Raw genomic sequence first — 14,222 nt, 5'->3', positions numbered from 1 at the left:
CGTTGCAAACATTTCCAGATGGACACGATCTATTTGATAATAAAATTACTGACTTCAGACTGTTTCATGGCATTCCTAGATTTAAGGGACACTTATTTACACGTCCCGATATCTCAGGTTTCTCAACGCTTTCTCCGTCTGGCCATCAACCTGGGGACTTCAGTTTGGCATCTCCATTTCAGAACTCTGCCGTTTGGACTTTCATCCTCCCCCAGGATCTTTACAAAGATAATGGCGAAAGCCCTGGAGCCTCTGAAGCTAAGAGGGATTTTAGTCATCCCATATCTAGACGACCTGTTTTTTGCAGACTCCAAAGAACAGGTCTTGACAAATCTTCAGGTGTCTCATGCTCACCTCAAAATCTTGAGGTGCTTCCTGAATCTAGAAAAATCAAATCTAGACCCATCGCAGGAGATAAGGTTCCTGGGTTATGCGATAAACTCTGTGCTTTAAAACGTTTTTTTGCCACAAGAGAAGATGGAAACGATTCAATCTGCGGTGAGACAGATTCAAACCAATCTCTCAGTTTCAGTCCGATCAGCCATGGCAGTTTTAGGACTTCTCACGGCGTCGATCCCAGCCATACAGTGGGCCAACCTCATTCCAGACCTCTCCAGATGAATATCTTGCAAAAAATGGACACACCAGGAGTCGTTAGAAAAACAGATAAGTCACACCTCAAACGTAAAACGGCGCTCTGGTGGTGGAGGAATTCAACCAACCTGGCAAGAGGTCTCTCCTGGGGTTTTCCCTAGACAAGCTTCTAACGACAAATGTGAGTTCTTGGGGTTGGGGAGCCCACCTGGATGGCCAAACCTCTCAGGGGGCCTGGTCCAAAGCAGAAGCCCGAAAGTCCTCAAATTGGCAGAAACCAAAGGCCATTTTTTTTTCGGTCTCCTAGCTTTCTTAACAAACAGTAAAGGGATATCACGTACAGGTTCTCTCGGACAATACACCGATTCACCAATTCTCACTCCACCGAGAAGACCGGGCAGTAGGCATAGATGCTTTTGCCCATCTGTGGCATTACCAGCTGTGCTACACTTTCCCCCCCATTCCCCCTGATACCGCTGGTCCTAAGGAAATTCAGGGAGTAAAATACCAAACTGATCTTGGTCACTCCCTTCAGGCCAAAAAGACCCTGGTTCGCGACATTACTAAACCTGGCCTCAAAACCTACATGGAAGCTGCCGCCCAGAAAGGACCTGCTTACACAGGGGTCCGTGAACCAATCTGAAGCAGACCGGATACATCTAACTGGTTTCTGAAGAAGACCTGCTAAAGGCCAAGGGACTGTCTGATAAACTAGTGAAGACCCTACTCTCCAGTAGGAAGGAGGTAACTTGGGCCATATACCTGAAAGTTTGGAAAAAGTTCAATTCCTGGTGCACTTCTAAAGGCCTCCAGGTCAAAAATTTAGTGTCAGTCTTAGAATTTCTCCGTGACAGTATGGAGAAGGGGCTGGCAGCCAGCACCCTGAGAACCCAGCTGGCGGCTCTATCACTTTTTTTTCGAGAAGACTCTTTCTAGAGAGGTCTCTGGAATTCAAGATTTTTTTTAGGAAACTTCAGCGGAATAGGCTGGTATCCCTTAAAGTTTTTCCCAGTTAGGATTTGTCTGTTTTACAGGGTCTCACGGGAGCTCCGTTTGAACCCTTACAGAAAGCATCCTTAAAAAGCTTAGTTCTTAAAACAATTTTTCTGGTAGCCATCACGTCAGCAAGAAGAGTCAGCGAGCTTAAGGCCCTGGCGGTTACAGAACCCTTTCTAATGTTTTTTTTTTTCAGACCGGGTAATCCTTCAAATGGATCCAGCATTTCTACCTAAGGTTTCTTCAACTTCTCACCATTCACAAGAAATAGTCTTGCCCACTTTCTCCTCAGCTCCTGCCAATCCAGGAGAAGAAGCTTTCCACACACTGGATGTGAGGAGATGTCTGCTACACTTTCTAACAGTCACCAAAGAATTTAGAAAATCAAATGCTCTCTTTGTGATATTCTCAGGTTCACGTAAAGGGGAAAAAGCTTCCAAAAGCACTCTGGGCAGTTGGCTTAAATGGGGAATCACGGAGGCCTACAAAGCTAAGGGAGAAATACCCACCTCAGGTATTGCTGCTCATTCTACGAGATCATTGACAGTTTCCTGGGCTGAAAGGGCTGGTGCTACGCCTGAACAAATGTACAAGGCTGCCACATGGTCCATCTTCTTGACATTTCTCTGACATTATAGGTTGGACCTACTCTCCGCCGCAGATGAAGCCTTCCTCAGGAAGGTACTGCAGGCAGTGGTCCCATCCTAAGGTAAGTTTCTCGGTTATCCTCTCGAAGGTTGTCCTGAAAAGCGATTTGAGAAAGACTTAGACGGTATTTCTAAGAGCCTTTCAGGACAACCGTTACTTCCCTCCCTTTAATCTTAGAAGTGGTTTTAAGCATCTATCATGGTTGTTTGGTAGTTTTCTGTGCTTTGTTTTTCAGTATGTCAGAGACCACACAATAACTAAAGCCATGGTGGAAGAGGAGGGATTTAAAGGCTGCATGTGTTTCCTGGAAAATGGGTGGAGCTGCGCTCTCTCTAAGCTTGTCCTGAAAGGCTCTTAGAAATACCGTCACTGGTAAGTCTAACTACTCCTTTTTTTTTTCAGTGGGCTGCATTGTAGATCAGTGAAAAAAAAAAAAAATTATGTACTGAGTATTTTCAAGCTGCAGTGTGCAAGAGGCCTTAAACCTTACTGTTATTCTGCTGCTTACAAGATGATTGGACATTGGCAAACAAAAAAATCTGTATGCCATCCCAAGGTAAAACCCTGCTACTCTCAGCATGCCTCCATTTTTCCCAGGAGGATAGACACTAGGAGAATTTTCTTTCCTTCACTTGTGGTTGAAAGAAAGAAAATTGATAATCTATGGCCAGCCTAGGGCTTTATTGTTCATACTCTGCTGGCTAGAGAGCTCTGCGAACTTAAGGGGTCATATCACTGCTGTTATAAATCCTAAGTGAGGTGTTTGTACTGGGGACAATAAATGCGTCTTCAAACATACACAAACATCCTGGACTACATACTGAGAAACTTCCTTGCCCTTTACTAAGGCCGGCCATAGACGTTCATTCAAACCATGTATGGGCATGCTGAATATACTCAAGTTGATCGATCAACTTATTTACAACCAGCCTGTCGGATTTTACATTTACAGTTATTGCTAGTGGCTATCATAGCTGCTAGCAGTAATCGCTGTGTTCTCCCGGCAGGGACAGCTTCCCCTCCCATGGACCCCCACCCATTGACTGTGTTGATGGGGGAATCAAACGATTTTCTTTCCTGTAACCTGTGGTTGCAGGAAAGAAAATTGCTCCATCTATGGCCGACTTAAGTGATCTGCTTGGAGCTGCACAGACTGCTAAATAATTGGATTCTGCACAGCACTACACATGCATGCACATTATGGACTCTATTCATTTTAGCGGGAAGCCCATTCATAGCCTTACAGACTGGCAGATGGGGTTTGCATTGAGGTGAATAGAATCGGTGGCATGCACACCAGGGTTGTGTTATATGGAATTCAGAGGATTTTGGGAGACTAGGCTGGGCAGGCTTGCAGAGTGAAGATCGTGGAGGAGCAGGGGGTTGATGGAAGCTATAAGACTACTTTCACACTGGGGCGGGCGGGTACTGGCGGTAAAGCGGCGCTATCTTTAGCGCCGCTTTACCGTCATTTTAGCGGCACTATTCGGCCGCTAGCGGGGTGGTTTCAACCCCCGCAAGCGGCCGAAAAACGGTTAAAACCGCCTGTAAAGCGGCGCTTTGCCGGCGGGTTTGCGTCGCTGCCCCATTGTTTTTAATGGGAAGGGGCACTTCAGGAGTGGTGAATACACCGCTCCTATAGCGTTGCAAAGATGTCGCTTGCAGGACTTTTTTGACCGTCCTGCAAGCGCACCGCTCTAGTGTGAAAGCCCTCGGGCTTTCACACTGGAGACACAGGAGAGGCTCTTCACAGGCGCTATTTTTATCGTTGTAGCGACTGTAAAGTGCCTCAGTGTGAAAGTAGTTTTACAGAAATGCTTGAGGGATCTTTAAATTGGCAGATCATTTCGTTCCTGCTGTCCTAGATTGCTTTACCAGTATTTTCATCCATTTTTAGAGTAACTGCAGTTATAAGATGTAATTTGGTGTTTAAAGCTGAGCATTCTCTTTTGTGGAACTGCCCAGATTATGAGGTATTAAGCTTGGTAATAAATTGCATGTGTTCATTATAACTGCAAACTTGTGAATGCAATGTAAACACATGACTTGCTAAAATATAACTTGAAACTATCGCAAACTCCAGGCAATTAGTGTCGTGTTTGGGATTCGAACCAGTGACCCTTTTGCTGCTGGGCAAAAGTGCTAATCACTTGGCCACTGTGCATGCATAAAAGGTGCATGTCATTGGCAAAGGAAATTTTTCAGAAACTCTTCCAAGCAAGGTTTTTACCAGCACGATTCGGTCTGGTGAATAAATCGGATCTTTTGCTTGATCAACTGAGCTATAATAAAACTGATCTGTATGTATTATTCCACCCTTATCCATACTAAAACCAAGAGACTTATGACATCTAAAAAACATGGCAGGGAGATATCCCAGATCTTGGATGCTTGGCAAGACATCATAGGGCTGCATATTACTATGGTTATCTTTTCTGGGGGCCAAACTAATTCAGTTAAAATTATTTACATCGTATTTACAACCCCAATTGGAAAAAAGTCAGGATGCTGTGTAAAATCTACATAAAAATAGGATGCAATCATTTGCAAATCTCATAAACCCATATTTTATTCACAATATGGAATAAAAACGTATTAAATGTTGAAAATGTACCATTTTAAGAAAAAAAATAAGGTAATTTTGAAATTGATGGCAGCAACGCATCTCAAAAAAAATTGTTTTTACTGGTAATGGAGGCGATCTGCGATTTTTAGCAGGACTAGGATTCGCGCAGGGGACCCAACCTGTCGCAGTACAACTGCGGGGGCTGATCCTTAAGTGGTTAAAATAGTCTGTTGCAAAGTGGAAAACTGTTCTGTGGTCAGACAAATTGAAATTTGATATTGCTTTTGGCACCCATGGGCACCACGTCCTCTGGACTAAAGAGGAGAGGGACCTTCCAGTTTATCACTGCTCAGTTCAAATGCATCTTTGATGGTGCATTAATGCGTGTGGGATAGAGAGTTTGCACATCAGGAAAGGCACAATCAATGCTGAAAGATACATGCAGGTTTTAGTGCTGTATATCCAGATGACGTCTTTTTCAGGGAAGGTCTCTCATAGTTCAGCAAAACAATGCTAAACAGCATACTGCATCTATGAGAACTGCAGAACCTTTTACCAATTGAAATTATTTGCTGCATTATGAAACGCAAAATATGACCAAAAGGACCCAGGACTGTGGAGCAGTTAGAATCCTATTTTTCATTGTGAATAAAATATGGGTTTATGAGATTTGCAAATTATTCTTAAACTTCTGTTCAAAATATTATACTACTTCTGTTTACTTCCAGCCCCCACACCAGCTCACTATTTGCACATTACACAAAGATGGGTGCTGAACCATATCTGGGACTCCACTTGACCCAGATTATCTAGAGCAGGGGTCTCAAACTGGCAGCCCTCCAGCTGTTGCCAAACTATAAGTCCCATGAGGCATTGCAAGGCTGACAGTTACAAGCATGACTCCCACAGGCAGAGGCATGATGGGACTTGTAGTTTCGCAACAGCTGGAGGGCCGCCAGTTTGAGACCCCTGCTCTAGATAATCTGAGTAATCTAGAGCAACGTTATTTTTATGTAAACTTAGTGATGGTGTGGGACTACCCCACTTCCCAAACTATTACTATGCTTCTTAGATGGCCCAGTAGACCAAAGGCAGCCAATAGTGAAGCCTGTATGATAATATAAAAGATTTTATCGTAGTAACTTACATTTCAGAACAAGTAAACGAACATCATGATGCACATATGATCGTGGCTTTCAGCGTGCTAGTGTCAGCCTGCACGCTGAAAACCGCGGTCATATGTGCATCATGATGTTCGTTTACTTGTTCTGAAATGTAAGTTACTACAATAAAATCTTTTATAATATCAGCCCCCGGGCTTCACTATTGGCTGCCTTATTTCTTCCTTTGGTGCCGCTGACCCTTTGGTTAGATGTCTCATCACCTTATGTTGGAGTTCGAGATTACCTAGCTGTATGTGAGTGCATAATGATTGCCGAGTCCTGTATTTGGATATTACATACCTACTATTCAATGCTGGAGAGCGGAGCTGTGGTCTCGGTCTGTTTATTACATGCCTACTTATAACAGCTGTCTGGTAAGCAGATTGGATTTCCACGTGGTGTGGTGTGCTTTTCCATACACATTGAAGCTGGTGACGGGTTTATCAACTCTCCCTTCTTGGATTAACTGTTCTTTTAGCGCCGCATGTGGACTCTCAATCCCTGACCATGGCCTTAATTTACCCCCTAACACTTTTTGTCACCTATAAATAAAAAAATTATGAGTTGGGTGGGCACGGACGTCTACCTTCACGCTGCTCTTTAAACTCAAATGAATCATACTTTCCTTGTCAGGTGGTAGAGCTATTAGCTCTGAATGCTATCTCTCCTATACTGTTATAGGGCGTACACACGGTTGGACTTTGTTCGGACATTCCAACAACAAAATCCTAGGATTTTTTCCGACGGATGTTGGCTCAAACTTGTCTTGCATACACACGGTCACACAAAGTTGTCGGAAAATAAGATCGTTCTGAACCCGGTGACGTAAAACACGTACGTCGGGACTATAAACGGGGCAGTGGCCAATAGCTTTCATCTCTTTATTTATTCTGAGCATGCGTGGCACTTTGTCCGTCGGATTTGTGTACACACGATCGGAATTTCCGACAACGGATTTTGTTGTCGGAAAATTTTATCTCCTGCTCTCCAACTTTGTGTGTCGGAAAATCCGATGGAAAATGTCCGATGGAGCCCACACACGGTCGGAATTTCCGACAACACGCTCCGATCGGACATTTTCCATCGGAAAATCCGACCGTGTGTACGGGGCATTAATCAGTACTAATTAAGATTTTTTTTTTTTTTTTCCTCTTCCAGTGTGAACACATTGTTGAAATACATGAAGATGAACTGATTGAATTATTTTCTCACGAAACGGAAAATGTAAAGGACAAGCTGTGCAGTAAACGTACAGGTAAATGGTTTGCTCAGTCCAATCAAATTATAGTTTTTGTAGCCTGTTGTTGGCTGAAAATGGGTCACAGGAGCACAGAACGAACTGCCCTCCTGTGATCCATAGGCAAAGTAGGGCCAAAAAAAGCTTTGACCGTACTTCTCCTTTTAAATATATTACATCTATCATATATGGCTTTATCAGAATGTGGAGTGGACAAAGCAAGGGCTAAAATTATTGATCTCGCTAAAACATTTTCCGGCAATACCTCACGTGTAGTGCGAACACCATTGACATATGCATACACAACCTACATATGCGTTCGCTTCTGCGTACTAGCGTGGGGGGTGCTTTTACTTTGTAGAGCATTGCCATCTCCAAAAAGCAATACCGGGGTTATGGCTGACCGCTGCAGGCATAACCCCGGTATTACAACTTGCAATCAACCACGTACATGTAGCAGATGTGGATGGATGGGCAGTAAATGTATAAAACAAACAAAAAAAAAAGTACAATGGGCACCACTCATCTAAATATAGTCATCTAAATATAGTAAGCACCAGTGGTTGTCCTAATTTAGGAAAAGTGGCTACTAAGAGTTTGGGTCACCAGATCAAGATGGACGTATGAGATTCTGTCCAGCTAAGCATAGTATGGAGAAATAGTAGCACTGCATATCTAGTCATGGTGTATTTGGAGACTAGTGCATATACCCTGGTAGCTGTCATTGGCCTCTGGTCACATGGCAACATATATTAGTCATTACTCAGTCTTCTGTGCTGTTTGTTGCACTTGGTCTGTTGTAACATGGTAACAGCAGTGTGTTTGTTTTCAGCAAGGAGAAGCCAGTGCTGAGTAGTTCACAGATTGGGGCTTCAGTGGTTTTCACAACATTTAGTATCTAACCTTAACCTGACCCTGAAGCGCGCCATATACTAGAAGTTTGAAAACTTTTTTGTTTCAGCACTGTTCGTTCAATTCTTAAATTGTTGGTTGGAGTCAAATCAACGTTCATTTACAACCGGTGATGAGAAAAGTTAGAATTTTCTCGAACAAATTAATTTTTTTTTTAACAGTGAATGTGGTGGTTTTTGTTCAGGAAATTACAATCCTTCAAAAAGCGCATAATAAAAGCTAAGGAAATTTTAAAGTACTTTTCAAGTAATATTTGTCATGTCCAATGACAAGAATATACTAATGAATTTTCTTTCAAATGCTTCTATGAAAATCTACCATATGGCCAGATTTTCTTATCAACGCTTATGTTGGCCATGCACTGGCCGAAAAATCGTACGAAAATCTCATTTGAACCATTCGTTCTTTTTTTTGCCCAGTTAACAGAGAATCGGTTTCAACTTTTCAGAGCTGAAAAATCAAAGTAACAGGTTGGAAAATTCTGCCGAATAAACGATAAATTGAAAAGTTAATGTGTTTCTTGCCCAAACATTTTGCACTAGGCATATGTGCAGTGGTGTATTTAGGTTTTGTGCTGCCCTAGGCCTGACTAAACTTGTGCACCCCTTAATTTAAATATGACCCACCCCTTCCTGTCAATGCCACACCTCTTCCTGCTTAAGACCCACCCTGTCATCTGTAAACCACACCCCTTCCTCTTTAGGCCCCACCTTTTCTTCTTAGAGTTCCACCTCTCTGTACATTAAAAGTGGGTACCAAGTGCAGCCTCACCAGCGCCCATCGGTGCAGCCTCACCAGCGCCCATCGGTGCAGCCTCACCAGCGCCCATCGGTGCAGCCTCACCAGCGCCCATCGGTGCAGCCTCACCAGTGCCCATCAGCGCAGTCTCATCAGTACCCAATAAGGGTCTCCAATTGCATTCTAATCATGCCAAATTATGTGCGCAGACTGCAGTTCCTCTTTTAGGCACCCGTTCACATCCGGAAGATTTAGCATGTGATGTCAAATCGGTGGCTATTGCCGGCAATGGCACAGTCTGAATTGGTGCGACGCCGACTTTTAGCAACGCCGCACTGATTGCCAAAAGTAGTTCCTGTACTACCTTTGGTGACTTTGTGGTGCGATTTGTATAGACAGGTTCCTGCACAGATGTCTGTCAAATCGCCGACCCCCCCCCCGAAGTTGGACTGCATTGCCAGTTTGAAATCATGCCAGTTCAGCTGAACTCACATGATCTCTAACACGCATCATTGTGAGCCTGGGCTAAGTGTAGTCAGCAGGATAGGTAATAAACTCCAGACTGATCTATGATCAGAAATTACACTTTTCTTCATATGCCAGAAGGCAGCATACAGGCAGCTAAGAAAGGTTAACCACACTAAGGTTTTAAATGCCATTGATTCCAGAAGCACCAGCCTTTAGATATTGAGCTGTAAAGAGTTAACCATATATGTAAGCAGCAGTGTACATGTGTCCATTGATGCAGAGAAGAAAAGAACAGTCCTCCTCTAGCACCAAAGATACAGAGGGTTAATTATCAGAAAGTTGTCCCTATTGCAGATAACAGGGAGATAGGAGAAACAAAATGAAAGCTGGAGCACAGATAAGCTGTGGTGAGACAGTGAAATGGATTGGCATCTTAGTTACTCTCCCACTTCAGGATATGCAGAATGTAGCTGCCAGCTGAAGCCACAATCTGACCGACCCCGGAGGCTCCATCTGCACCTGTCCTGGAATCACAACCCATGCCTGACCAGTTCTCTCTCTGCTCTCCTGTTCTGCTCTGCTTTTATGAGAAACGCTGCAGCCAGCAACCTTGGCAGTGAATAGACTGACTCGGGAGGAGGAGGGGGGGGCTTTTTTTGTGCAGGGGCCACCCCCCCACAAAGTGCCACCCTAGGCCTGGGCCTTGTCGGCCTAGGCCAAAATACAGCACTGCATATGTGACCAAACAAAGGGGAAAACGTATTCATTTATGTCAATTGAACAATTTATGGATCAAAATTTGGTTACTACATGATGGCAAAATCGTTTGCTCTCACGGCATGGAGTGTTCGTTATTAGAAAACGAGTTTTTGTATAGTGTATGGACAGCATTAACCTTTGCTTCATCCAAGCCCTAAAGTTTCATCTGTTTCCTAAATCCTAAATGGTGGGGTGTGAAAAATGGAAGGACACTCCACTATTGGCTCTGAATTTTATGTATTTCAGTAAATAGATTGTGAACTTAAATTTTTTTTTTTACAAATGTGGTACTGGGTCAGCCCTTCTCCAATGTACAGTTGTGCTCATAAGTTTACATACCCTGGCAGAATTTATGATTTCTTGACCATTTTTCAGAGAATATGAATAACACAAAAACATTTCTTTCACTCATGGTTAGTGTTTGGCTGAAGCCATTTATTATCAATCAACTGTGTTTACTCTTTTTAAATCATAATGGCAACAGACACTACCCAAATGACCCTGATCAAAAGTTTACATACCCTGGTGATTTTGGCCTGATAACATGCACACAGGTTGACACAAAGGGGTTTGAATGGCTATTAAAAGTAACCATCCTCACCTGTGATCTGTTTGCCTGTAATTAGTGTGTGTGTATAAAAGGTCAATGAGTTTCTGGACTCCTGACAGACCCTTGCATCTTTCATCCAGTGTTGCACTGAGGTTTCTGAATTCTGAGTCATGGGGAAAGCAAAAGAATTGTCACAGGATCTGTGGGAAAAGCTAGTTGAACTGTATAAAACAGGAAAGGGATATAAAAATATATCCAAGAAATCGAGAATGCAATCAGCAGTGTTCAAACCCTAATCAACAAGTGGAAAATGAGGGGTTCTGTTGAAACCAAACCACGGTCAGGTAGACAACTAAGATTTCAGCCACAACTGCCTGGAAAATTGTTCGGGATGCAAACAAAAACCCACATATAAATTCAGGTGAAATACAGGACTCTCTGATGTGGTGTGGCTGTTCTAAGATGCACAATAATTCACTTGAAGAAAGACGGGCTGCATGGTTGAGTTGCTAGAAGAAAGCCATTACTACGCAAATGCCACAAAGTATCCCATTTACAATACACCAAACAACACAGAGACAAGCTTCAAACCTTCTGGCACAAAGTCATTTGGAGTGATGAGACCAAAATTTTTGCTTTTTGGCCACAACCGTAAACGCTACATTTGGAGAAGAGTCAACAAAGCCTATGATGAAAGGTCCACCATTCCTACTGTGAAACACGGAGGTTTATCGCTGATGTTTTTGGCGATGTGTGAGCTACAAAAGGCACAGGAAATTTGGTCAAAATTGATGGCAAGATGAATGCAGTATGTTTTTAAAAAATACTGGAGGAACATTTGCATTCATCAGCCAGGAAGCTGCGCATGGGACATACTTGGACATTCCAACATGACAATGATTCAAAACACAAGGCCAAGTCGACCTGTCATTGGCTACAGCAGAATAAAGTGAAGGTTCTGGAGTGGCCATCTCAGTCTCCTGACCTCAATATCATTGAGCCACTCTGGGGAGATCTCAAACGTGCAGTTCATGCAAGACAGCCCAAGAATTTACAGGAACTGAAGGCTTTTTGCCAAGAGGAATGGGCAGCTTTACCATCTGAGAAGATAAAGAGCCTCATCCACAAAAGACTTCAAGCTGTCATTGATGTTAAAGGGGGCAATACACGGTATTAAGAACTGGGATATGTACACTTTTGATCAGGGTCATTTGGGTAGTTTCTGTTGTGATTATGATTTAAAAAGAGTAAACACAGTTGATTGATGATAAATGGCTTCAGCCAAACACTAACTATGAGTGAAAGAAAAGTTTTTGTGTTTATCATTACTATTCTCTGAAAAATGGCCAAGAAATCATAAATTCTGCTAGGGTATGTAAACTTTTGAGCACAACTCTATATAGAAAAAAAATAAAAATACTAACGCAGCCACCACAAATATGGAACTATAAGCTGTAGTATAATCATTTTTTGCTAATTGCAATAAAGTGTATCTAATTTAATTATATACAAAGTGTTTTCTTCTGTGACGTATAAAATTGGATAAAACGTGAAAAAAACAGTGGCGCCCTTAAATTGAACCCTTAACTAAATGGACATACAAATGTAAAATGCAAATATATATATATATATATATATATATATATATTTGACAAGTGAAGAATATACAAAAACTGCACTACAACTGATCAAATTAAACAAACGTTAATCTTTGCATAGAAAATATCAAAAAATTGAAAAAATGAAATAAAGTCTTTGGAAAGTGATGTCTTCTTTACAACTTCCACCACACCCAGGTGCTGAGTGAGCTCACTCACCAACTCCAATTGCCCACACTCTCGTGTAAGGCTACAGTGCTTTTTGTACCCAAACAGGAAGGGTCACAGCGGCAAACCAAACATCCAAATATAAGCGCAGGAATCGTTCCACATGTAAATGAAAAAAGTGCTCCAATAGTGTAATTCAAATAACCAGTTTCATGAAAGACACACAAAAATCTTCAATGTTTAAACTCACACTTTCAAAATTCAAAAAACGCAGAGTAAACTTCCACAGCACACTGAACTCCAATGCACAGCACAGCATGCAATTGGACATAAGCAATCTCATGAGTAAGTCACTGTTGTGACGAAACATGTCGGGGTGTGGCCGTGTGATGGTGAGCACCAGAGACGAGTGACGCGTTCTAGCTTACCAGGAAGGGGGATATGTCAGAGCGGCTTGTACAGCGAGGATTAGGTGAGAGAAGCGATTAGACGCCTGCACACCTCGGGTCCGCTGTGACCGCAACCCCTAACGTTGATATCCAATTGTTTGCTGTGCATTGGAGTTCAGTGTGCTGCGGAAGTTTACTCTGCGTTTTTTGAATTTTGAAAGTGTGAGTTTAAACATTGAAGATTTTTGTGTGTCTTTCATTAAACTGGTTCCTGTTTGGGTACAAAAAGCACTGTAGCCTTACACGAGAGTGTGGGCAATTGAAGTTGGTGAGTGAGTTTCTATAGGGAGTGGGTTCACTCAGCACCTGGGTGTGGTGGAAGTTGTAAAGAAGACAACACTTTACAATGACTTTATTTCATTTTTTCAATTTTTTTATATTTTCTATGCAAAGATTAACGTTTGTTTAATTTGATCAGTTGTAGTGCAGTTTTTGTATATTCTTCACTTGTCACTTGGTCATTATATATATATATTTGCATTTTACATTTGTATGTCCATTTAGTTAAGGGTTCACTTTAAGGGTGAAAGTATTCGTTTTTAGATAGCGCCACTGTTTTTTTTCACATTTTATCCAATTTTATAGGTCACAGAAGAAAACACTTTGTTTATATCTTTATGTTTAAGGTGGCAGCTTTAGTTAGTTTTGATTAATAAATTAATTTGTGCACTCCTAAGGCGCAGTGGTGGTAAACAAGGTATAGGTGGGCAGTGATACTTTGAATATCAATTTTTGGTATCTAATTTTATTATAGATAGATATAGAGATATATATATTATTGGGAGGGTTAAAACATGTCTGTTTTTTAATCATATATTCTATTACAGAGATTTCTGTCCATGCTATAGACCCTTTTTAATTGGTATTTTTCTGTATTTGTATTGTTTGTAATTTCACTTATTTGTTTTCTCTGTATTTAGACCTCTGCGACCACGCTGTACATATAACTCATGATGAACTTTGACCTGCCATTGCTCATTCTATGTTGGTCCATAAAGCTTCACCTAGTGTTTACAGAAGATAAACAAAGGGGTAATGTGAATGGGGTAGAACACGATTTTTTGTTAAATATTTTGTACAATAAAAACAGTCATGTTTTTCACATGATGTGATATCTTTTTTTACACATATTTGGAATGTATACAAAATGAACATTGTTTTTTTTTTTTTTTTAACATACAGAAGTCAATATGATTATATTCAAAACTGAACCAGCTCATTCCTGTCTATGCAAAAAAAATTAAGCTTAAAGGGGTTGTAAACGCTCGGTTTGCATTAAGGTGAAAATCCTCCTTTTTAGTGTAGCAGCCCCTGTTTTAGTTCCCCGAACCCTGTCTTTCCTACACCGGGAACGAGCACACCAGCTTCAGCCAGTG

At 41.8% G+C, this 14,222-nt stretch overlaps 1 protein-coding gene across 2 annotated transcripts in view; it reads left to right on the top strand.

Moving 5' to 3' along the window:
- CNPY2 (canopy FGF signaling regulator 2) overlaps nt 1-13,948 on the top strand; it is a 63,809-nt gene extending 49,861 nt beyond the window's left edge. For both annotated transcript variants that reach the window (XM_073614006.1, XM_073614005.1), the window contains 2 exons: nt 7,126-7,222; nt 13,767-13,948. In XM_073614006.1, the coding sequence (XP_073470107.1) occupies nt 7,126-7,222; nt 13,767-13,810 (141 nt within the window). In that variant the 3' untranslated portion in view covers nt 13,811-13,948. The remainder of the gene's footprint in view (nt 1-7,125; nt 7,223-13,766) is intronic.
- Nucleotides 13,949-14,222: the final 274 nt, after the last annotated feature.

This window comes from Aquarana catesbeiana, linkage group LG02 (assembly GCF_042186555.1).
Source record: "Aquarana catesbeiana isolate 2022-GZ linkage group LG02, ASM4218655v1, whole genome shotgun sequence".
In the NCBI taxonomy this organism is placed as follows: Eukaryota; Metazoa; Chordata; class Amphibia; order Anura; family Ranidae; genus Aquarana; species Aquarana catesbeiana.
Note: the sequence above shows the minus strand (reverse complement) of the source record. Positions and strands in the feature narration are given on the sequence as shown.